Source organism: Chamaea fasciata, unplaced genomic scaffold (genome assembly GCF_029207755.1).
Source record: "Chamaea fasciata isolate MVZ Bird 193981 ecotype frontalis unplaced genomic scaffold, bChaFas1.0.hap1 SCAF_6, whole genome shotgun sequence".
Taxonomy (NCBI): domain Eukaryota; kingdom Metazoa; phylum Chordata; class Aves; order Passeriformes; family Sylviidae; genus Chamaea; species Chamaea fasciata.
In genome coordinates, this window is record NW_027094091.1 from 368,541 (window position 1) to 386,397 (window position 17,857).

The following is a 17,857-nucleotide window of genomic DNA, read 5'->3' on the forward strand; positions in this document are numbered from 1 at the left end:
ATGTAGAGAGACTTGGAGAGAGAGGACAAGGGGGAATGGCTTCCCAGTGCCAGAGGGCAGGGCTGGATGGGATTTTGGGCAGGAATTATTTCCTGGCAGGGTGTGAGGGCCTGGCACAGGTGCCCAGAGCAGCTGTGGCTGCCCCTGGGTCCCTGGCAGTGTCCCAGGCCAGGTTGGACACTGGGGCTGGGAGCAGCCTGGGACAGAGGGAGGTGACCCTGGGACAGAGGGGGGTGTCCCTGGGACAGAGGGAGGTGTCCCTGGGACAGTGGGAGGTGTCCCTGGGACAGAGGGAGGTGTCCCTGCCATGGCAGGGGTGGCCCTGGAGGAGCTTTTGGGTCCCTTCCCACCCAACCCAGTCCGAGACTCTGCGGTTCTGTCCTTTGATGTGTCAATCACTTGCTTTTCCAGCAACCCCTTCCACCAGCTTGGGGCCATTGGCTGCCTGGGCACGAACAGGTAAAACCAGCAGAGATTTCACCAGGGGAAAGGAAGTCCCTGTCCGTGCCTGTGAAGGAGCAGGAGGGTGAACACGGGTGACCCAGCAAAGCTCTGTGCCTCGTGTGTTTTCTCTCCGCGTTTGCTGGCTGCTGCCCTGGTGAGTCAGCCCCAGAGTGTGCCCGGTGTGAGGAGCAGCTGAGAAATGCCAGGAGCTGCTGGGGACCTTTTCTCTGGGAGCTGAGCTCAGCCCAGACACGGGGGTTTAGCTGCAGCCCCACACAGCACCGGCCCGGGCAGCACCTCTGCCCCTGGGGCGACGGAAACACAGAATTCCGGCATGGTTTGAGTTGGAGGCACATTTAAAGGTCACCTAGTCCACCCTAGGGACATCTCCAACAACATCAGGCCGGTCAGAGCCCCCTCCAACCCGGCCTCGAACATTTCAGGGTTGGGGCAGCCACAGGTTCTCTGGGGAACCCGTTCCCTGCTGTTCCCAGCCCCGTGGGCTATTCCAGCCCAACAGAACAGCTCCGGCCTCACCCCACGTGTGCCTGCGGCTGACCTGAGCCCCGCGGGTGTGGCCGAGGTGACAATGGCCCTGTGCGTGTCCCTGGGTGTGTCCCCACCCCGTCCCCACCGGGAACGAGCTCTGCACTAAAGATGCTTCGGCATTAATGTGTAAATGAAAGTGCGACTGCAATGACAGTCAAAAGGGAGCCCAAAAGAGAACACGGAAGATTGATTATGTGCATATTTTAAGTGCTTTGTGACTGCGAATGTTTATTTGAAAAATAAGAGCGAACGAGAAGCGCCGACACTACAAATAAAAATAATAAAGGGAAATACATCTCTTTTATTATTAAATTATAGATTAAAATAGGAAACAAGGGGGAATATGGAAACATATATCTCTTTGTGGAGGCTTTCTATAACAATCATCATAAAATAACGCAGCAGTACCTGACAGCTTAAATAAAGACAGGAGCTGAGGCTCCTATCTACACATTTATCTGCTCCGATGCAGACAGGGCAAAGAGGCATAAAAGGGTGGATAATGACATCTTCCCTGCACACCAGCTCCCCAACGAGAGGCACATTTTATACTTGGTTACTCCCCGTTATGTCAACACTGTTAGAAAACAAAAGCACCGTGAAGACGCACACGTCTCTTCCCTCCTGCTCTTTCACCCTTTCCCCCGTGTGATCCATCACTTTGTGATTTCGGAATGGCACAGAGGGGCAGGTCAGGAGCTGCTCTGGATCAGGCCCTGGCTCTGTGGGGCAGCAGGACAGGGGCGAGGGGGAGGGCAGTGAGGTTCAGGTGGGGGCACACAGCTCAAAGGCAGAGCAGCAGAGAAAGCCCCTGGAACTTCCCCCGATCCCCAATCCCCGATCCCCGATCCCTGATCCCTGATCCCCAATCCTCGATCCCCAATCCCTGATCCCTGATCCCTGCCCTGTGCAAGGCCACGGGAGCTGCCCCAGGCAGTCCCTGCCCTGGCACTCCCTCTGCCACCCCCCCAAGCCCCTGGGGATGGACAGAGCTGTCCATGTGTCCCACCCAAGCCAGCTGTCCCTGTGCCCACCTGAGCCAGCTGTCCCTGTGTCCCACCTGAGCCAGCTGTCCCTGTGCCCACCTGAGCCAGCTGTCCCTGTGTCCCACCTGAGCCAGCTGTCCGTGTGTTCCACCTGGGCCAGCTGTGTGTCCCACCTGGGCCAGCTGTCCGTGTGTGTCCCACCTGAGCCAGCTGTGTGTCCCCCCTGAGCCATCTGTCCATGTGTGTCCCCCCTGAGCCACCTGTCCGTGTGTCCCCCCTGAGCCATCTGTCCATGTGTGTCCCACCTGGGCCATCTGTCCGTGTGTGTCCCACCTGAGCCAGCTGTGTGTCCCCCCTGCGCCATCTGTCCATGTGTCCCACCTGGGCCATCTGTCCGTGTGTGTCCCACCTGGGCCAGCTGTCCATGTGTGTCCCCCCTGAGCCAGTTGTCCGTGTGTCCCACCTGGGCCATCTGTCCGTGTGTGTCCCACCTGAGCCAGCTGTGTGTCCCCCCTGCGCCATCTGTCCATGTGTCCCACCTGGGCCATCTGTCCGTGTGTCCCACCTGGGCCATCTGTCCATGTGTCCCCCCTGAGCCATCTGTCCATGTGTGTCCCACCTGAGCCAGCTGTGTGTCCCCCCTGAGCCATCTGTCCATGTGTCCCACCTGGGCCATCTGTCCGTGTGTCCCACCTGGGCCAGCTGTCCCTGTCCCACCTGAGGCAGACCCGTGGGAGGCACAGCAGCCCACACTGCCCAGGTGCTGGAGGTGACAAAAGCCCTGGCACATCCAGGTGCCCCCTGTGCTGCAGGCTTTGCCCACCGAGAGGGACCCGAACCCCGGAGTTCCCCAAACCTGAGCACCAGCCGGTCCTTTCCCCAGTTCCCGTCACCACCAGCAGTCACCGCCTGCCCCGAGGGATCCTCCCACACCCTCGGCACGTTCAAGGTGACCCCACAGCAGGAGAACACAGCCCGGGGGGTCCTGCAACAATCCACCCACGCTCCTGACAAAAACCACTCACCTGGGACAAAGCAAGCGCCCCATGAAAGCAGCTGGATTTCTCCCTCTCCTTCCACACAAACCTCCTCTGCTCTGACCTAACCTCTCCCCCAGCACGAGGAGCTCACTCCCGTTTCCAAAGCTGGTGGGATCCGAACTTCTGAAACCTCTTATCAAACAAGGTTAGCTGGGAGCAGCCTGGCCTATGGGAGGTGGCAGGAGGCGGAAGGAGACGAGCTTTTAGATCCCAACCCAAACCATTCCATGGAGCTCTGATTGTCTCATCGGCCCAGGGGGCTCGAAAACGAGTGGGAGGGGACAGCCTGACATGCACAAGATTCATTTTCTCTGGGAAACACAGCTGGAAGAACAACATAATTAAATTGTTCACCTCGGGTTGAGTCAACTTGTTAATTCTTACCGGCCTGAAGGATTTTCTCCAGGGACACCTGTACTTGCCCAGTTGATTTGTTATGAGAAGACAGAGTTCTTGGCACTTACTTGGGGAGAGGGGGGAAAAATCTTGGCAGCAGCAGCAACCCATATTTTTTTGGAAACATTTACTTCTGAGTCCCAGCATAATGGAAGGTGACAAGAGGAGTGACCGTCCAAGCTTGACTTGGAGCCAGCCCCCCAGGGAGATCACCTCAGAACTGCTGCCTTGCTCACCTCCATTCCAGGGAGAGCAGGACCAGGTGTGAGGGCAGGAGCTCTGTCCTGGGAGCAGCGAGGGCCTGGGAGGTGCAGAGGGTCAGGGTCAGGGTTAGGGTCGGGGTCAGGGTTAGGAGTTAGGGGGGTTAGGGTTGGGTCAGGGTCAGGGTCAGGGTCAGGGTCAGGGTTAGGGTTAAGGTAACTGGGTGTGAGGTACCAAGACTGTTCTGGGGCAGAGCAGGAGCCAGCTCATCCCCAGGCAGCCACAGCAGAGCTCAGGGCTCGCCCAGACCCAGCACCCAGCACTGAGCCCTCCCAGCTCCACCATCCAAAGGCCACTGAGACCTTGGGCTGAGCAGCTCCGTCTTCCCTTCTGGACGAATTTGGGATGTTCCGGGGGAAAGGGAAAGAACTGGGGCCAACCCTGGGCTCCAGGTGTCTCAGGCAGCAGGTGACCCTCTGCCTGATGACACTGCTGCTGTCCCAAAGGCCACACTGGCCCCCTGTTCAGCTCCTGGATGCACTCAGGACCTGCAGATCCTACACAACCATGCGCTGGTTACTCCTCATGCCTGTGACTCACAACTCTCCTGAAAAAATTCCATCAAGCCTCAAGGATAACTCAAACTGAGACCCTGCAATTTCTTTTTCCATCAGAAATGAGAAAGAAAAATAGCCTAAACATTTCACTCCTAACACTCCAAACTTTTCCCTTCGCTGCTTCACGCTGTTGCTGTCTCTCCTCCCCTCCCTGTCTTACAGGAGTGTGACTAATCCTCTTCTTTCCCTGGCACTGTTACCTTGAAGGTATTTATAGAGTGTGATCATGTTCTCTCCTGTGTGTCTCTTCCCTCTCCAGCCCTGGATAAACCAAGCACCCCCAGGCATCTCTCACGTGCCTTCTCCTGCTCTTTGGGGTCACGCTCACTGCGATGGCAGCCAGGAGAGGCTTTGCCTGTTGGAGGGGACACGGTGTGGCTGCCACAGGCAGCTCCTGAGGGCCTTGGCCTGCCTGCACGGCCCGGGGCTGTGGGTCTGCACACACCTGTACACCCTGATCCCTGAGCTGTGGGTCTGCACACATCTGCACACACCGGCACACCCTGCACAGCCTGCACACCCTGATCCCTGAGCTGTGGGTCTGCACACACCTGCACACCCTGCACAGCCTGGGGCTGTGGGTCTGCACACACCTGCACACACCTGCACAGCCACGTTCATCTGCTCCCCGTCCATCAGCCAGTGCAATCATCTGTTTGTATTTTCTCGTGTCACTGCCAGTGTTCTGCCTCCTGAGCTGGGAGCAGCGTGAAGGGAGATGAATGCGGGGGGTTGGAGGAGATTAAACCGAAACATGTTTGTCCAGCAGCGCCTGGGAGCTGCTGGGGAAGGGGCAGTGCCTGGGAGGGAAAGGGGAAGGGGAAGGGGAAGGGGAAGGGGAAGGGGAAGGGAAAGGGAAAGGGAAAGGGGAAGGGAAAGGGGAAGGGGAAGGGGAAGGGGAAAGGGAAGGGGAAGGGGAAGGGGAAGGGGAAGGGGAAGGGGAAGGGGAAGGGGAAGGGGAAGGGGAAGGGGAAGGGGAAGGGTGCTCCCAGTGCCTGCCTCAGTCACTCCATTAAGGAAGCTCACGGTGCTGGTCCAGCTGACCCAGGACTGGCTCAGGCTGTTGAACTCCCCTGCCCTGCAGCCGTTCCGGCTGGGAACGGCTCCTGGCTGCTGAGCAGTGCCCAGGGCGGGACTTGTTGGCCATGGCCAAAGCCTCTTCAGGGATTTTAACAGGTGGGACAGGGAAGTTCCCACGGCTCCAAATGCTCCTGGGCTCTGGGTGGCCTCTGTGACCACCAGAAGAGTCACCAGCTCCACATGGTTCCAACCACCACGAGGACTAGAGCCATCAGGTCTGTGAAACAGGAATTTCTCATTGGGATTCTTTCTTCCTCTTTTAACCATGGGAAGACATGCTTCCTGGGATAATTTGGGCTTTGCAAGTAGAAAAACAAAACACTAAATAATGTTTTAATCTAATTTTCTTTATCTTTCATTTTTTTTTAGCTGTCCAGATTGCAATGATGGGTCCGTGACTTCTCCCTCCAGCCTCAGCTGCTCCCTTGGAGGACACGAGAGCTCGGAGGCTTTGGTTTGGTTCATGTCACTGACCAAGGAAAGAGCTGAAAGTGTCCCTGGGATTGGCTCTGCAGTCCCTGGAGGTAGCACCAATCTGCAGGGGGGGCCGGTGCCCCTCCAAGCCTGCCCTCAGCTGAAAGGGGAAGCTCAGAAGACCAGGTGAAAAACAGGTGGGATGAAACCCAGGTGGGGTCAAACCCATTTCCTGCAGCCTGCTGGGACCATCCCTGCCTGTGTGTGGGCAGGGGACATGTGAGAGACAAATTCCATTTCTCTTCCTGTCCAAGGTCCCTCCGGGAAGACCATTTTCTGTTTCCTTAATAAAAGCAGATAAAACAGAAGAGAAACATCTGCGGCTTCGTTTTAGCCCTCATTTTTCATCCCCTGGAATTATACTTAATAAGCATTTTATTTTCCACTCGCTATCTTTTATTTCAAATTTTACTGTTCCTGATCTGTCATTGTTGTTGGAAAGTCAAACTGTACCAAAAGCCCAATATTTTTCCGGGAAATGAGCTTCTGTTTTCCAGCTTGCCCTCTTGTCAGAGGCTTTTCCCTTTCACCCTCCGGGGCTGCTCCCCCTCTGTGGCCGATGCAGGCCCTGAGCAGAGCTCAGCCGCAGCCCCAGGGCAAGGCGGGATCGCTGATCCCTGTGCACAGGTTGGTTTTCAGGGCATTCCCTGGCTTTGGTTCCTGCCTGGGCACAGGGAGAGCTCGGTGGGTGCTGTGCTTGGGCAGGGGCTGCTGAAAGTCACATTGTCCCTCACAGAAATTTGGATCCCAGCTTGTGGTTTGCTGCTCCCCGCAAACACAAATGTCCTGGGTCAAACACAGAGCTCTCTCCTGGTTCTGCCTCACAACAATTCCCCTGCTTAAAAAATATCCTCATTTTACACCTGGATGAGTGAATTCGCATCATTATCCAAAACCTGAGAGATCCAGGAGCAGACGCTGCAATTCCCCATCCCGTGGGACAGACTCAGCCTGCAGATCAAACACTTCTGGGGGGACTCACTGCATTTCTTTTTGCTATTTGGGTTTTTTAAATTCGTGTCTGTTCGTTTGTTTTTTGCTCCAGCCCTTCCATTATGATCAAAACTCACTGGTAATGCAACAGCATCTAATGAACTCAATTAGAGACGTGGACCCCCCGGAGTCAGGTACTTCATTACTGACAGGCTTCCCGCACACGCCGGGGGTTGCCCCGGCTGCTCTGTGGGGAGGAGCGATGAAGCAGTACCAGGAGAGGGAGATAAATCTCCCTGCATCGGTCCCAGGAGGGAGGTAACCGTGACACGGCCTTTCCCGGCGTGTGTCCGCTCTCCTGGCTGACCGATGGCTCCCGAGCTGCCACTTCACCTGCGCACATCACACCGCCCTCTGCACCAGGGAAATCCGCGCCTCTGGATCCATTCCCGGGACCCAGAGCGGCTCTCAGACCTTCACAGCCCCACACGTTCCTCCCCCCCGCTCCTGAGTCCCGTTATCACGGGCAGCTCCATCTGCCCCTGCTGCCTGAGCCCTCTGGAGCCTCTTCTCTTCCACCTCCTGCCCCCAGACCACACTCTGCTCAGAACCTTCCCTTCCCCAAACCTCTGGCCCTGACGGAGAACTCCTGTGGGACAAGTTCAGCAAAGCTCCCAGAGCAGCAGGAGAGCCCCCAAAGCCCAGTCCTGCAGGAGGTTTCTCATCTCAGGACATTTCCTTAGCTCAGTCCTGCAGGAGGTTTCTCATCTCAGGACATTTCCTTAGCTCAGTCCTGCAGGAGGTTTCTCATCTCAGGACATTTCCTTTCCACATTCCAAGAGATCACAGAAAGGAGACAAGATTTCTAACTGGAGAGGGAAAGTCAGCCTTTTCTCAGGGAATGGGGCGCCCGAGCACCTCGGAGGGGTTCCATGGGGCAGCACTTCTGCTTTAAGGTTTGTTAATTCCCCAAGGCCTGACAAGTCCTCCAGGGACCCCATCAGCTCCCTAAGGGGAAACTGCCTCTTCTCCCTTCCTTGAAGTAACTTGAAATCAAAGCTTTTATTAATAGAATCACAGAATCTTTTCGGTGAGAAAAGGCCTCTGAGATCACAGAGGCCAGTGATCTCAGTTTCTCCCGCAGCAATCCCCTGCCAGGCTGCAGACAAAAGGTGCCAGCCCAGAGCCTTCCCAGATTTGGGGCGCTCGGGGTGAGGTGTCAGAGCCACAGCGTGGGCTGTTCTGAAGGTCCCACACTCCTGACACACAGCTCGAGCTCCTCCTCACCCCAGCTCCTTGTGGAGACACCCCTTGAAGGTTTTTCTGGGCTCTGGGCTCCAGGACCCCCTGAGCCCTTTTCCACGCTGGGAGGAAAGCTCTGTGCTCCCCCCAGGGCTGTGGCAGCAGCGCAGGGTGGGCAGTTTGTCTCTCAGGCAGCCCCCCCGGGCTGTGTTCTCTCACCAAGAGGCAGAGACGAAACAAATGTCTTGGAAGGGGCAAAAATGTGCCGTGAAATTGCTGTAACTGGTGTCCGACCAGCTCCTCAGCAGGCAGAGCAGTCACTGCAGCACGCTCAGCCTGGTCTGGGGCTCACAGGAACGGGCCAAGTAAACGCCTTAGGACCTTCCCCAGGCCTGGCTGACAATTCAGCGCACAGCTCTGCCCTCCTCTCCAGCAACACACACCATCTCCTCTCCTGCAGCCTCATTCCGGAACGTTCCAGGGGCTTCTGTCGCCTCCGGCCTCGTGACGCGTTTTTGGGGCGCCTCGTGCCGCGCACACCGAACCTCAGAGGCACAAGGAGGGGAACTGCAGGGACAGCTGGGGCTGCAGCGACTGCGGCAGGAGGGCAGAGATCCCGCGCAGGCTGGCACGGGCAGAGGGCTGCTCCGCTGTCACCCCCAGGGGGGTCACAGCACAGGACAAACGGGGACTCTGAGCCCAAAACTGTTTATCCACAGTCGGACACAGGGGACTGCGAGTCTCCTCCTGGATTTCCTCACTGGAGCAGCTTTGGGGAAGGGGAGGCGGGCTGGCTGCAGGACACATCGGCATCCCCAGCCAACATTTTGGAGCCGGAGTACAGACCCCAGAGCCCAGCCCTGCGGGATGCACGGCACAGCCGCGGAATCGTGGGAGGGTTTGGTCTGGAGGGGACCTCAAAGCTCATCAGTGCCACCCCCGCCAGGGCAGGGACACCTTCCGGGAGACTGAGCAGGGGACAGAAGGACATTGAAGTTCTAATCACGGCGGAGGTGACGCCTTTGGCGGGTCCAATGAGAGCAGCGGGTGGAAAAAGATGAAACAAAGTGTTCAATAAAGGCTGCAACAGTAAAATAAGGTGGAGGTGACACTTAGGGGGGTCCAGTTTGGGCAGCGGGAGGGAAAAAAAAAAAAAAGAGCAAAGAGTTCGATAAAGGCTGCAACAGTAAACGAAGATGAATTGAGAAATTCAAACCCCTTTATGATTGATTTGAGTGTTTGTGTAAAATTCTCACGGACTGGACCACAGGAACTCTGCGGAGTGCTGGCCCAGACACCGCGTTTGCTCAAAACAAAAATTCCCAGCGGTGCTCCCAGTGAAGGCTGCCCTCCCACGGGGCCGTGCCTGCCCCGTGTTCCTCCGCTCGGATTAATCGAGGAGGACGGGATTTCCCAGGAGGCGCAAGCCAGCCTCATTTGATGCAAAGCTTGAAGCAAAGCCTGATTATTTTGCAGAGATTGGGTTCAATTCGCCACCTCTGAAGGCGCCCTGGAGCTCTCCCAGGACCTGTCCTCAGCGTTGGCTGGGTCCGGTTCAGCTCTGGGGCTGCAGAGAGCTCAGGGCACTCAGGGACTCCCCGAGCTGCTCCTGTCTGGAGCTGAACTATTCCCGGGGCACCTGCACCGCTCCCTGCAGCCCTCGGGGGCTCAGAGCCCTGGGGACACAGGGGAGCTGAATCCCCTGGGCAGGGTGTGCTGTGGGCAGTCCCAGCCCTGCAGCCCCAGCAGCCCCAGCCCTGCAGCCCCAGCCCTGCAGCCCCAACCCTGCACCTCCTGCAGCCCCAGCCCTGCAGCCCCAACCCTGCACCTCCTGCAGCCCCAGCCCTGCAGCCCCAACCCTGCACCTCCTGCAGCCCCAGCCCTGCAGCCCCAACCCTGCACCTCCTGCAGCCCCAGCCCTGCAGCCCCAACCCTGCAGCCCCAGCCCTGCAGTCCCAGCCCTGCAGCCCCAACCCTGCACCTCCTGCAGCCCCAGCCCTGCAGCCCCAACCCTGCACCTCCTGCAGCCCCAACCCTGCACCTCCTGCAGCCCCAGCCCTGCAGCCCCAACCCTGCACCTCCTGCAGCCCCAACCCTGCAGCCCCAACCCTGCACCTCCTGCAGCCCCAGCCCTGCAGCCCCAACCCTGCACCTCCTGCAGCCCCAGCCCTGCAGCCCCAACCCTGCAGCTCCAGCCCTGCAGCCCGGGCAGCAGCAGTGCAGGGCAGCTCCAGCCCAAACGATGGGCTTGGCCTTCCCCTTCACTGCACAAGTCCCGGGAGTGAGGAGGAAAAGCCCGCCGGTTTCTCGGGCCTTCACTCACAGCCCGTCAGCATCTGGAGCTGTTTAAACTCCCACCCCAGGTGCACCGCCACCCCCTCGGGACTAACAAAGAGGCGGCTGAGCTCGGAGATGTTTCAAAGATGAGCAATTCGATCCTCCTTTAGGAAGAAGCCCCCAAAAATCCGTCCCGTTCCTTTCCCCTCAAAAGCTGCACTTGTGTGCTGAGCCACCCTCGGGGCCCCGTGTCACCAGCGGGGTGGGGACAGCTGCAGTGACTCTGCCGGAGCACTCGGGGGGGGACAGGTATCACAGGAAGGGGTTTCCACCTGGGTTCCATAAATCAGAACAGCAGCACAACTGCTTTTACTGCATCTTTCGTGCAAGCTGCTTCCCAGATGGATTTGCATGGAAGGAGAAAAACAGAGTCAAAGAATAATTTAAGTTGGAAAAAGCCCTTTAAATTGGAAAAGACCATTGAGTCCAACCATTCCCTGCACTGCCAGGGCCACCGCTGCCCCATGTCCCTAAGCGCCACATCCCCAGGGCTTTAAATCCCCCCAGGGATGGGAACTCCAGCCCTGCCCTATCCATGCAGGAATCTCCCCAAAATCCACCCTGACCTCCCCTGGCCCAGCCTGAGGCCGTTCCCTCTCCTCCTGTCCCTGTTCCCTGGGAGCAGATCCCAAATCCCCCCCAGCTGTCCCCTCCTGGCAGGGACTGGTGCAGAGCCACCAGGTCCCCCCTGAGCCCCCTGTGCTCGGAGGGGACACCTGTGGGGACAGGAGATGGGTTCACACGAGGGGAGGTGAAGGGAGATGAGACTTGAGAGCGGCGGGATGTGACCAGAGCAGTTCTGAGCTGGAGAACATTTATCCAACACAACGGGATACAGGGAAAAGCTTTTCCCCCATGAGGACACCGAGGCAGTGGACAGGGAGGTTTGTTCTGTCCCCCCGGGGCCATCCAGCCCCTCCAGCCCCCTGCTGCAGGCAGGGAGATCCCAGTGCCCCGGCAGCCCCTGTCAGGTGGGGCAGGAGATGAGCAGGGACGTGTGCTGAGCACGGATCCACTCCCAGGGCAGGGACAGATGTGTCATTGTCATTGCTGAGGGACTCAAGGGCCCCAGGGCAGACCTGCAGCTGGGGCAGGACCTGTCACCACAGAGCCACGGAACAGTTTGGGCTTGAAGGGACCTTTCAAAGTTCATTTGATCAGAAATCCCCGTCACAGGCTGGTCTGAGTGGAAAGGAACTTCCCAAGAGCAGAGACATCTTCCAGTGGAGCAGGCTGCTCACAGCCCATCCAGCCTCAGCCCGAATGTTCCCACCCACCGCCCCTCTGGTGATGCAGGAGGTGCCTGGAAATACCCCTGAGGACAAGAACCTCTCTCCACACCCACCAAGCTCCCCGCAGCCCGGCCACCAGCTGTGGCATCAGCCCCAGATCCTGCTTGGCTCACGGGGGATTTAGGTGTGATGTGACCTTCCTGCAGACTCATTTCCCTCCCTGTGGCCCTCCCTGCCCAAGATAAACGGTGGCTTCACCTCTGGAAGCCCCTCTCGCCCCGTGTGACACAGCTCTGGGTCCTCGGCTTCCATCGCAAACCCCTCCTGCACACAGCCCCTGCCCAGCATACCAGCCTGGCTTTCCTCCCTTCCCATCTGCAGGAGAAATCATCCCCCCACGGCTCCACTCCCACCTCTGCAGCCTCACCCTCCCCACCACGAGGCTTTCCCAGGAGCCCAGCCCCACACAGCCCCAGCTGAGCCTGTACATGGGATGGACCAGAGGGATGGAGGCAGCCACAGCAGGGGCTGGAAACATTCCCCCAGCCCTCGTCCTCCAGCCCATCCAGGGGCTGGAAATGTCCTCCCAGCCCTCGTCCTCCAGCCCATCCAGGGGCTGGAAGCCTCTCCCCAACCCTTGTCCCTCAGCTCCCATCCTCAGCCCATCCAAGAGCTGGAAACATCTCCCCAGCCCTCATCCCTCAGCCCATCCAGGGGCTGGGAACATTTCCCCAGCTCTCCTGCCTCATCTCTCCACCCTCAGCTCATCCAGGGGCTGGGAACGTCCCCCCAGCCCTCCTGCCTCAGCTCCCACCCTCACCCCATCCGGGAGCGGAGTTCAGTGCCAGGAGGTGTTACCAGAGGGGATTTTGACAGATGCTTTTAAAACAAGGGAGCTGTACTGAGCTGAAGATTGACAGGAACAAGCTTTTCATAGTTTTGTTCCTTTTTTCCCTTTTTTTTTCTTTTCTTTTTTTTTTTTTTTTCCCAATGAAATGTGTTCTTCTGAAAAAATTCTTCTAGCAGGAGAACTACCTTTCAATTTGTCCTCTCGCACTTTGGGGTTGAGAAGAAAGAGGTCATTTATTTTTTTTTTTTAAAGGAAGCAAAAGGAATATAAAGTCCACTAGAGGGAAAAAGAACTCATGAATATCTTGGTAGCAAGGTATTTTTATCAAAAGGTGGCAAACTTTATAGACATTAGAAGTCATGTTTTAAAATGACCAAGTGGAAAGTTATAAAAATGAACAAGTCTTGTGTGAAAATGATGAAGGGAATTTCAGGCACAATAGAAATCATCTGTGAAAACTGCCAGGAGAGCAGGGAAGACATTTCTGTCTCCAAAAAGCAAAATAAAATGCTATTCACAGTAATTCACACTAATTATTAGCCTTAAGTAGTACTAATTTTTACCCAGCAATAATTGCTATTTAAGGCTCCAGAGCTCTGGAAAAAAAAAATCTTTTCTGGGTGTGGTAAGATCCTTGCAGAGGAATCTGCACAGCGTTTGAGGGCAGCCTGTTGAGGGAGAAGTTTTATTTCTCCTCTGCACCAACACGGACAGACATAAATATCACATTCCTATTGATGCAAATAACGGATTGCTGCTGTCAGAGCTGACAAAGCCACTAATTTAAGGAGAGTTTCCCTCTCTCACACGCACACAGACGCATTTTTCAAGGGATTTTTTTTTTTTTTTTTTTTTTTTTTGCTTTTCCCCTGGGATCCGAGTTCCCAAACCAGGTGAAAATCCGCCAGATGATCTCAGGTGTTTGATTGCACCTGTGAAGAGCCCGTGGGAAACACATGCCAGGAAGGAAGCAAAGGACCAGCGCAGGGAAAGCTGCGGCAGGAACCGGCCCCGCTGCCACCTGGGGGTCCTGCCCCCTCCACAGGCCCGGACCTGACTCCTGCCCCGGGGGGGTTCCGGAGGCAGCTGCTGCTCCCGGCTGTGCCCAGCGCTCCGTCCTCACCCCTGAGCCATGTTCTGCCAGTGCAGGGACTGCTCTGCCCTCGGAGGTTCCCTGGGAGCTGGGTCCAGCTGGGGCCCAGGCTCCTCCTAAAATCAATATAACGAATTAATAGAACTTCCCATCGAACTGCAGCAGTGCTCCCTACAGCCCTGATTTTCCGTGGGGTGTTCCTGAACGCCTCAGCGCTGTCCCGTGGGTGGGATTTCCAGCCCGTGCCGTCCGGGTGAGTATCAGGGGACGCTCCAGCAGCCACAGCCTTCCCCAAAGGCAGCCCTGTGTCCTCGGAGCTGTGCTCCCGTTCTGTCCCCGCACTGCCGTCAGTGGGGCTGCTGGGGACACGGGGCAGGAGCTGATCTGGCTGGAGAGCAGGTGAGGGAAACAAAAACATTGCTCGATTCTGCGCGTTGTTCAATTCCGTGTTCAGTTCTTCAGTTCAGGAAGCTGGGCTCTCCATGCAGGCTGGGTGATGGTGACACTGCCCAGTGCCACCCTGCAGAGCCCCAGTCTCACCAAGAACTGCCTCCCCCAGCCAGGATCATCCCAAAATGCCAGAGGGAGACACACTAGGAGCGAGGAGATGGCCCTGCGGCCCACAGGGTGCACAGCCAGCGGGGATGGAGCTGGGAATTGCCAGGCTCATGTCTGCACCCTGGATCCCTGAAGGGATGGAGCTGGGAATTGCCAGGCTCGTGTCTGCCCTCCCCAGCCTGGCACCCTGGATCCCTGCAGGGATGGATTTGGGAATTGCCAGGCTCCTGCCTGCACCCTGGATCCCTGCAGGTATGGAGCTGGGATTTGCCAGGCTCCTGCCTGCACCCTGGATCCCTGCAGGGATGGATCCCCAGGCACATCTCCGTGTCCATCCCGAGCACAAACATCCCAGAATGACCCAGAGAAAAGGCTGAGGGCGCCCAGCAGCACCTGCTGGGTTGGGGCTGTGCCCGCAGGGGTCAGATGCCAGTTCAGGCCTGGGAAGGTCCCTCTGGAGAGCCCAGGATGCGAAGGGCAAAGGGTGAACAGCAGCTGATGGCTTTGCTCCGGCTGGGGCCAGAGGTGACAACTGTACCCTCTACACCTGTCCCCTGTTCCCAGTGCACTGCCCACGATGGAGGACCGGCCATTTGCCCTTTTCCCTGTCCACTTTCTCCAGAGAAATCAATGGGGCACCTGTCAGTCAATCAGGCGGTCAGTCAGTGAGGCAGCCAATCCCAACCGCGCGGAGAACGGCTCCTGCCGAGACCTGGACACGCAGCCAGAGGCCCCGGGAGCCTCAGGGAAAAGCTGCAGCTCTGAGGGAGGCTGCGACCACCCCCAGCCCGGGGCACAGCTCCTGCCCCTCCGGCCGCCCATCCCACCCCAGCCCGGGCCGTGTCCCGGTCCCGGCGCGCTCCGAGCCCTGGGGCAAAGCTCACCCCGGCTGGGGACGGTCGGTCCCTCCTGGGGGGCCGAGTTTGCCCTCCCCCACCTCCGGGGCTCGGAGGAGCTGCTGCTGGTGACATCTAGTGACGGCGAGTCACCCGGAGCTCCGGCACAGCCTCCCCCGCGGGGCTCCAGCGGGATGCGGGGCGTGCACGGAGCCACCCCCGGGCGCCCCTCGGTGTCCCCGACACTTCCAGACACCCCGCGACCTTCTCCCCCTCCGGCGGCCGCCCGGGAAGAAGCGGCGCGTCCCGTGCCCCACCGCCCCGCAGCCTCTCCTGCTCTGGTCAAGCACAGGCTCGGTGTTGGGTTCGCTGCCTCACCGGGCCACGGGGAGGGGGCGAAATACCCCGCGGGGAGGGGCCGGGGTGGCCGCCGGGCGGTCCCCAGCCGCTGCCGGGGGCTGCAGCCCCTTCAGCCCCGTCTCCTTCTCCCCGGGGCCGCGGGAGCCGCGGGAATTCCGCGCTGGAGAAGCGCCCGCTCGGAGCAGAGCGAGGATGGCAGCGGGATGCTCAGAGCCCGGGAGCCGCAGCCACAGCCCCGCGGACACGGGGACAGCGGCTCCCAGCCCCGCCGGGGGACGGGGGTGCCTCTGGGGCTCCACGGGGATGGGGGAACATCTGGGGGTCCTTATTCCCTGCTCTGGGCGCAGGAACAAAGCCCTGAGGACAGCTGGCGTCCGGGGGGCGAGGAAACCCGCCGCGGGGACCCCCGAGCGCGGCTGAGTCGGGGTTCAGGACGCGGGGCCGGGGCTGCACGAGGCGCGGGCAGGGCTGGGGCTGCCGCCCCGCACACACCTGCCCCAGCCCCGGCACCCCCCAGCCTCGGCACCGCCGCGGGAATCCCGGCGCCGTGCAGAATCCGCCCCAGCGCAGCCCCTCCGAGCTCCTCTCCCCACCGAGCGCCTCAGCCCGCGGGGCGGATGGCGGCATTCCCGCGGCCAGCAGGACCATCCCAAATGGCAGCAGGACGGAGCCCGGCGCTCGGCTCCGAGCACAGGAGGCGGCAGAAAGCGGCTGATGAGCGCGGGGTCGCGGAACGGTCTGGGCTGGGAAGGACCTTCGCGAGCATCTCGTTCCAAGCCCCGCCAGGGCAGCGGCACCCTCCGCGAGCCCGGGCTGCCCCCAGCCCGTCCCGCCCGGCCCCGGTGATGTCCCCCCGGGCTCATCGCCGCTCCCGGAGCGCTGGGGAGCGCAGCCCCCCCTGCCCGGGGGTGCCCCAAAGACCCCCGCAAGCGAGCCCGGCGGAAAGTTGTGCCCCCGCTCCCCCCGCGCCGCGCTACTCACCCAGGAGGATCAGGGTGCAGAAGCAGAGGATGCCCCTCATCCTCCCGCTGGGCACGGCTCGGCCCCACCGACTGGGCTCGCCTCGGACCCCCGGGCCGGCCCGGCGCGGCTCGGCGCGGCTCGGCGGTGCCGGAGGATGCGCGGAGGGCTGGGCAGGGCGGAGGGAGGGAGGCGGCCCCGCGCCCCGGCCCGGCCCCCCCGGCCCGAGCGCTCCCGCGGCCGCTCCGGCCCCGCTCCGGCCCCGGCTCATGCCCGGAGCCGCGCCGGGCTGCGCGGGCTGCCGGCCGCCCTCCGCCCCATGCTCCGCCGAGGGGCCGCTCCCGTGGCGTTTAAAATTAATTTGTGCGGATTAATTATTTAATTTTCCTTTCTTCTTATTGTCTTTTTTTTTTTTTTTTTTTTTTTTCCCCTTTGGGTGTTTGTTTCTTTTTTTTCCTTTGCGGTGTGTTTTTATTTTCTGTTTTCTCCCTCCTCTCTCAGCAGTGAAACTTGCGGCGGGCGCTGCTCCGCCGTGCCCGATCGCCAGGGCAGCCTCGCCGCCTTCCCCGGCCGCCCCCGCCCCGCCGCGGCCCTCGGGGAGGGGCTTGGTGGTCCTGCCCCCGCTCCCTCCCCCGGCCCCGCATCCCGGCCCCGCATCCCTGCCCCGGACCCCGGCCCCGCATCCCGGCCCCGCATCCCTGCCCCGGACCCCGGCCCCGCATCCCGGCCCCGCATCCCTGCCCCGGACCCCGGCCCCGCATCCCGGCCCCGCATCCCTGCCCCGCATCCCGGCCCTGCATCCCTGCCCCGCATCCCTGCCCCGCATCCCGGCCCCGCTCCTTCCCCCGACCCCGCATCCCGGCCCCGCATCCCTGCCCCGCATCCCGGCCCCGCATCCCTGCCCCGCATCCCGGCCCCGCATCCCTGCCCCGCATCCCTGCCCCGCATCCCTGCCCCACATCCCGGCTCCGCATCCCTGCCCCACATCCCAGCCCCGCATCCCGGCCCCGGGCGGGCTCTCCGCGCTCCTGTGCCTTGGCACGGCCCCTTTCACCCTGCAAGCCCCAGGCTGACTTCTTCCCGCCCTGCTGCCCTCCCGGAGGGTCCCGGCTCCTCTCCCCCATCCCTGACCCTCCCGTTCGGGTGGAAGCTCCGGCCTCATGGCCTTGGACGTGTGTCCTGCTTCTGTTCGTTGGCTGTGACAGAGCCCTGAGGACTCAGGCCACGTCCTGCCCCCCTCCCGGCCATGACATCTGCCATCGACCCCGGCAACGTGAAGCCCTCCCAGTTCTCCTCCAGAACCCTCTGTACATTCAGGTGATGCACTTCCACAACTCTCCATCCAGTTCCCCACACCTCCCTCAGCACCGTTCCCCAGCTCCAATCCCCGGGGCCCAGGGAGTGGCCCTGTTCTGGGGACCAGCAGGGCCCGGCTCCTTCATCTGTGTGATGATGAGGGAGCATCACTGTTCACTGCCTCCATTTCATGCATGGAGCCCCTGAGGCACAAAACGTGAAGTGACATCTTCAGGTTCCCCAGTAATGAACTGACCGATGGAGCAGGAACAAGTCAGTGTGCTCTACACAGCCTCCTCCTAACACAGCCTCCTTCCCTTCCCTTCCCTTCCCTTCCCTTCCCTTCCCTTCCCTTCCCTTCCCTTCCCTTCCC

At 59.9% G+C, this 17,857-nt stretch overlaps 1 protein-coding gene across 1 annotated transcript in view; it reads right to left on the reverse strand.

Annotated features, from left to right (window-relative positions):
* The window catches only part of LOC136290797 (GDNF family receptor alpha-4), a 79,031-nt gene extending 62,313 nt beyond the window's left edge, over positions 1 to 16,718 (reverse strand). The window contains exon 1 of the mRNA XM_066185100.1: positions 16,210 to 16,718. Coding sequence (XP_066041197.1) covers positions 16,210 to 16,459 — 250 coding nt within the window. The 5' untranslated portion in view covers positions 16,460 to 16,718. The remainder of the gene's footprint in view (positions 1 to 16,209) is intronic.
* Between the last annotated feature and the right edge of the window lie 1,139 nt (positions 16,719 to 17,857).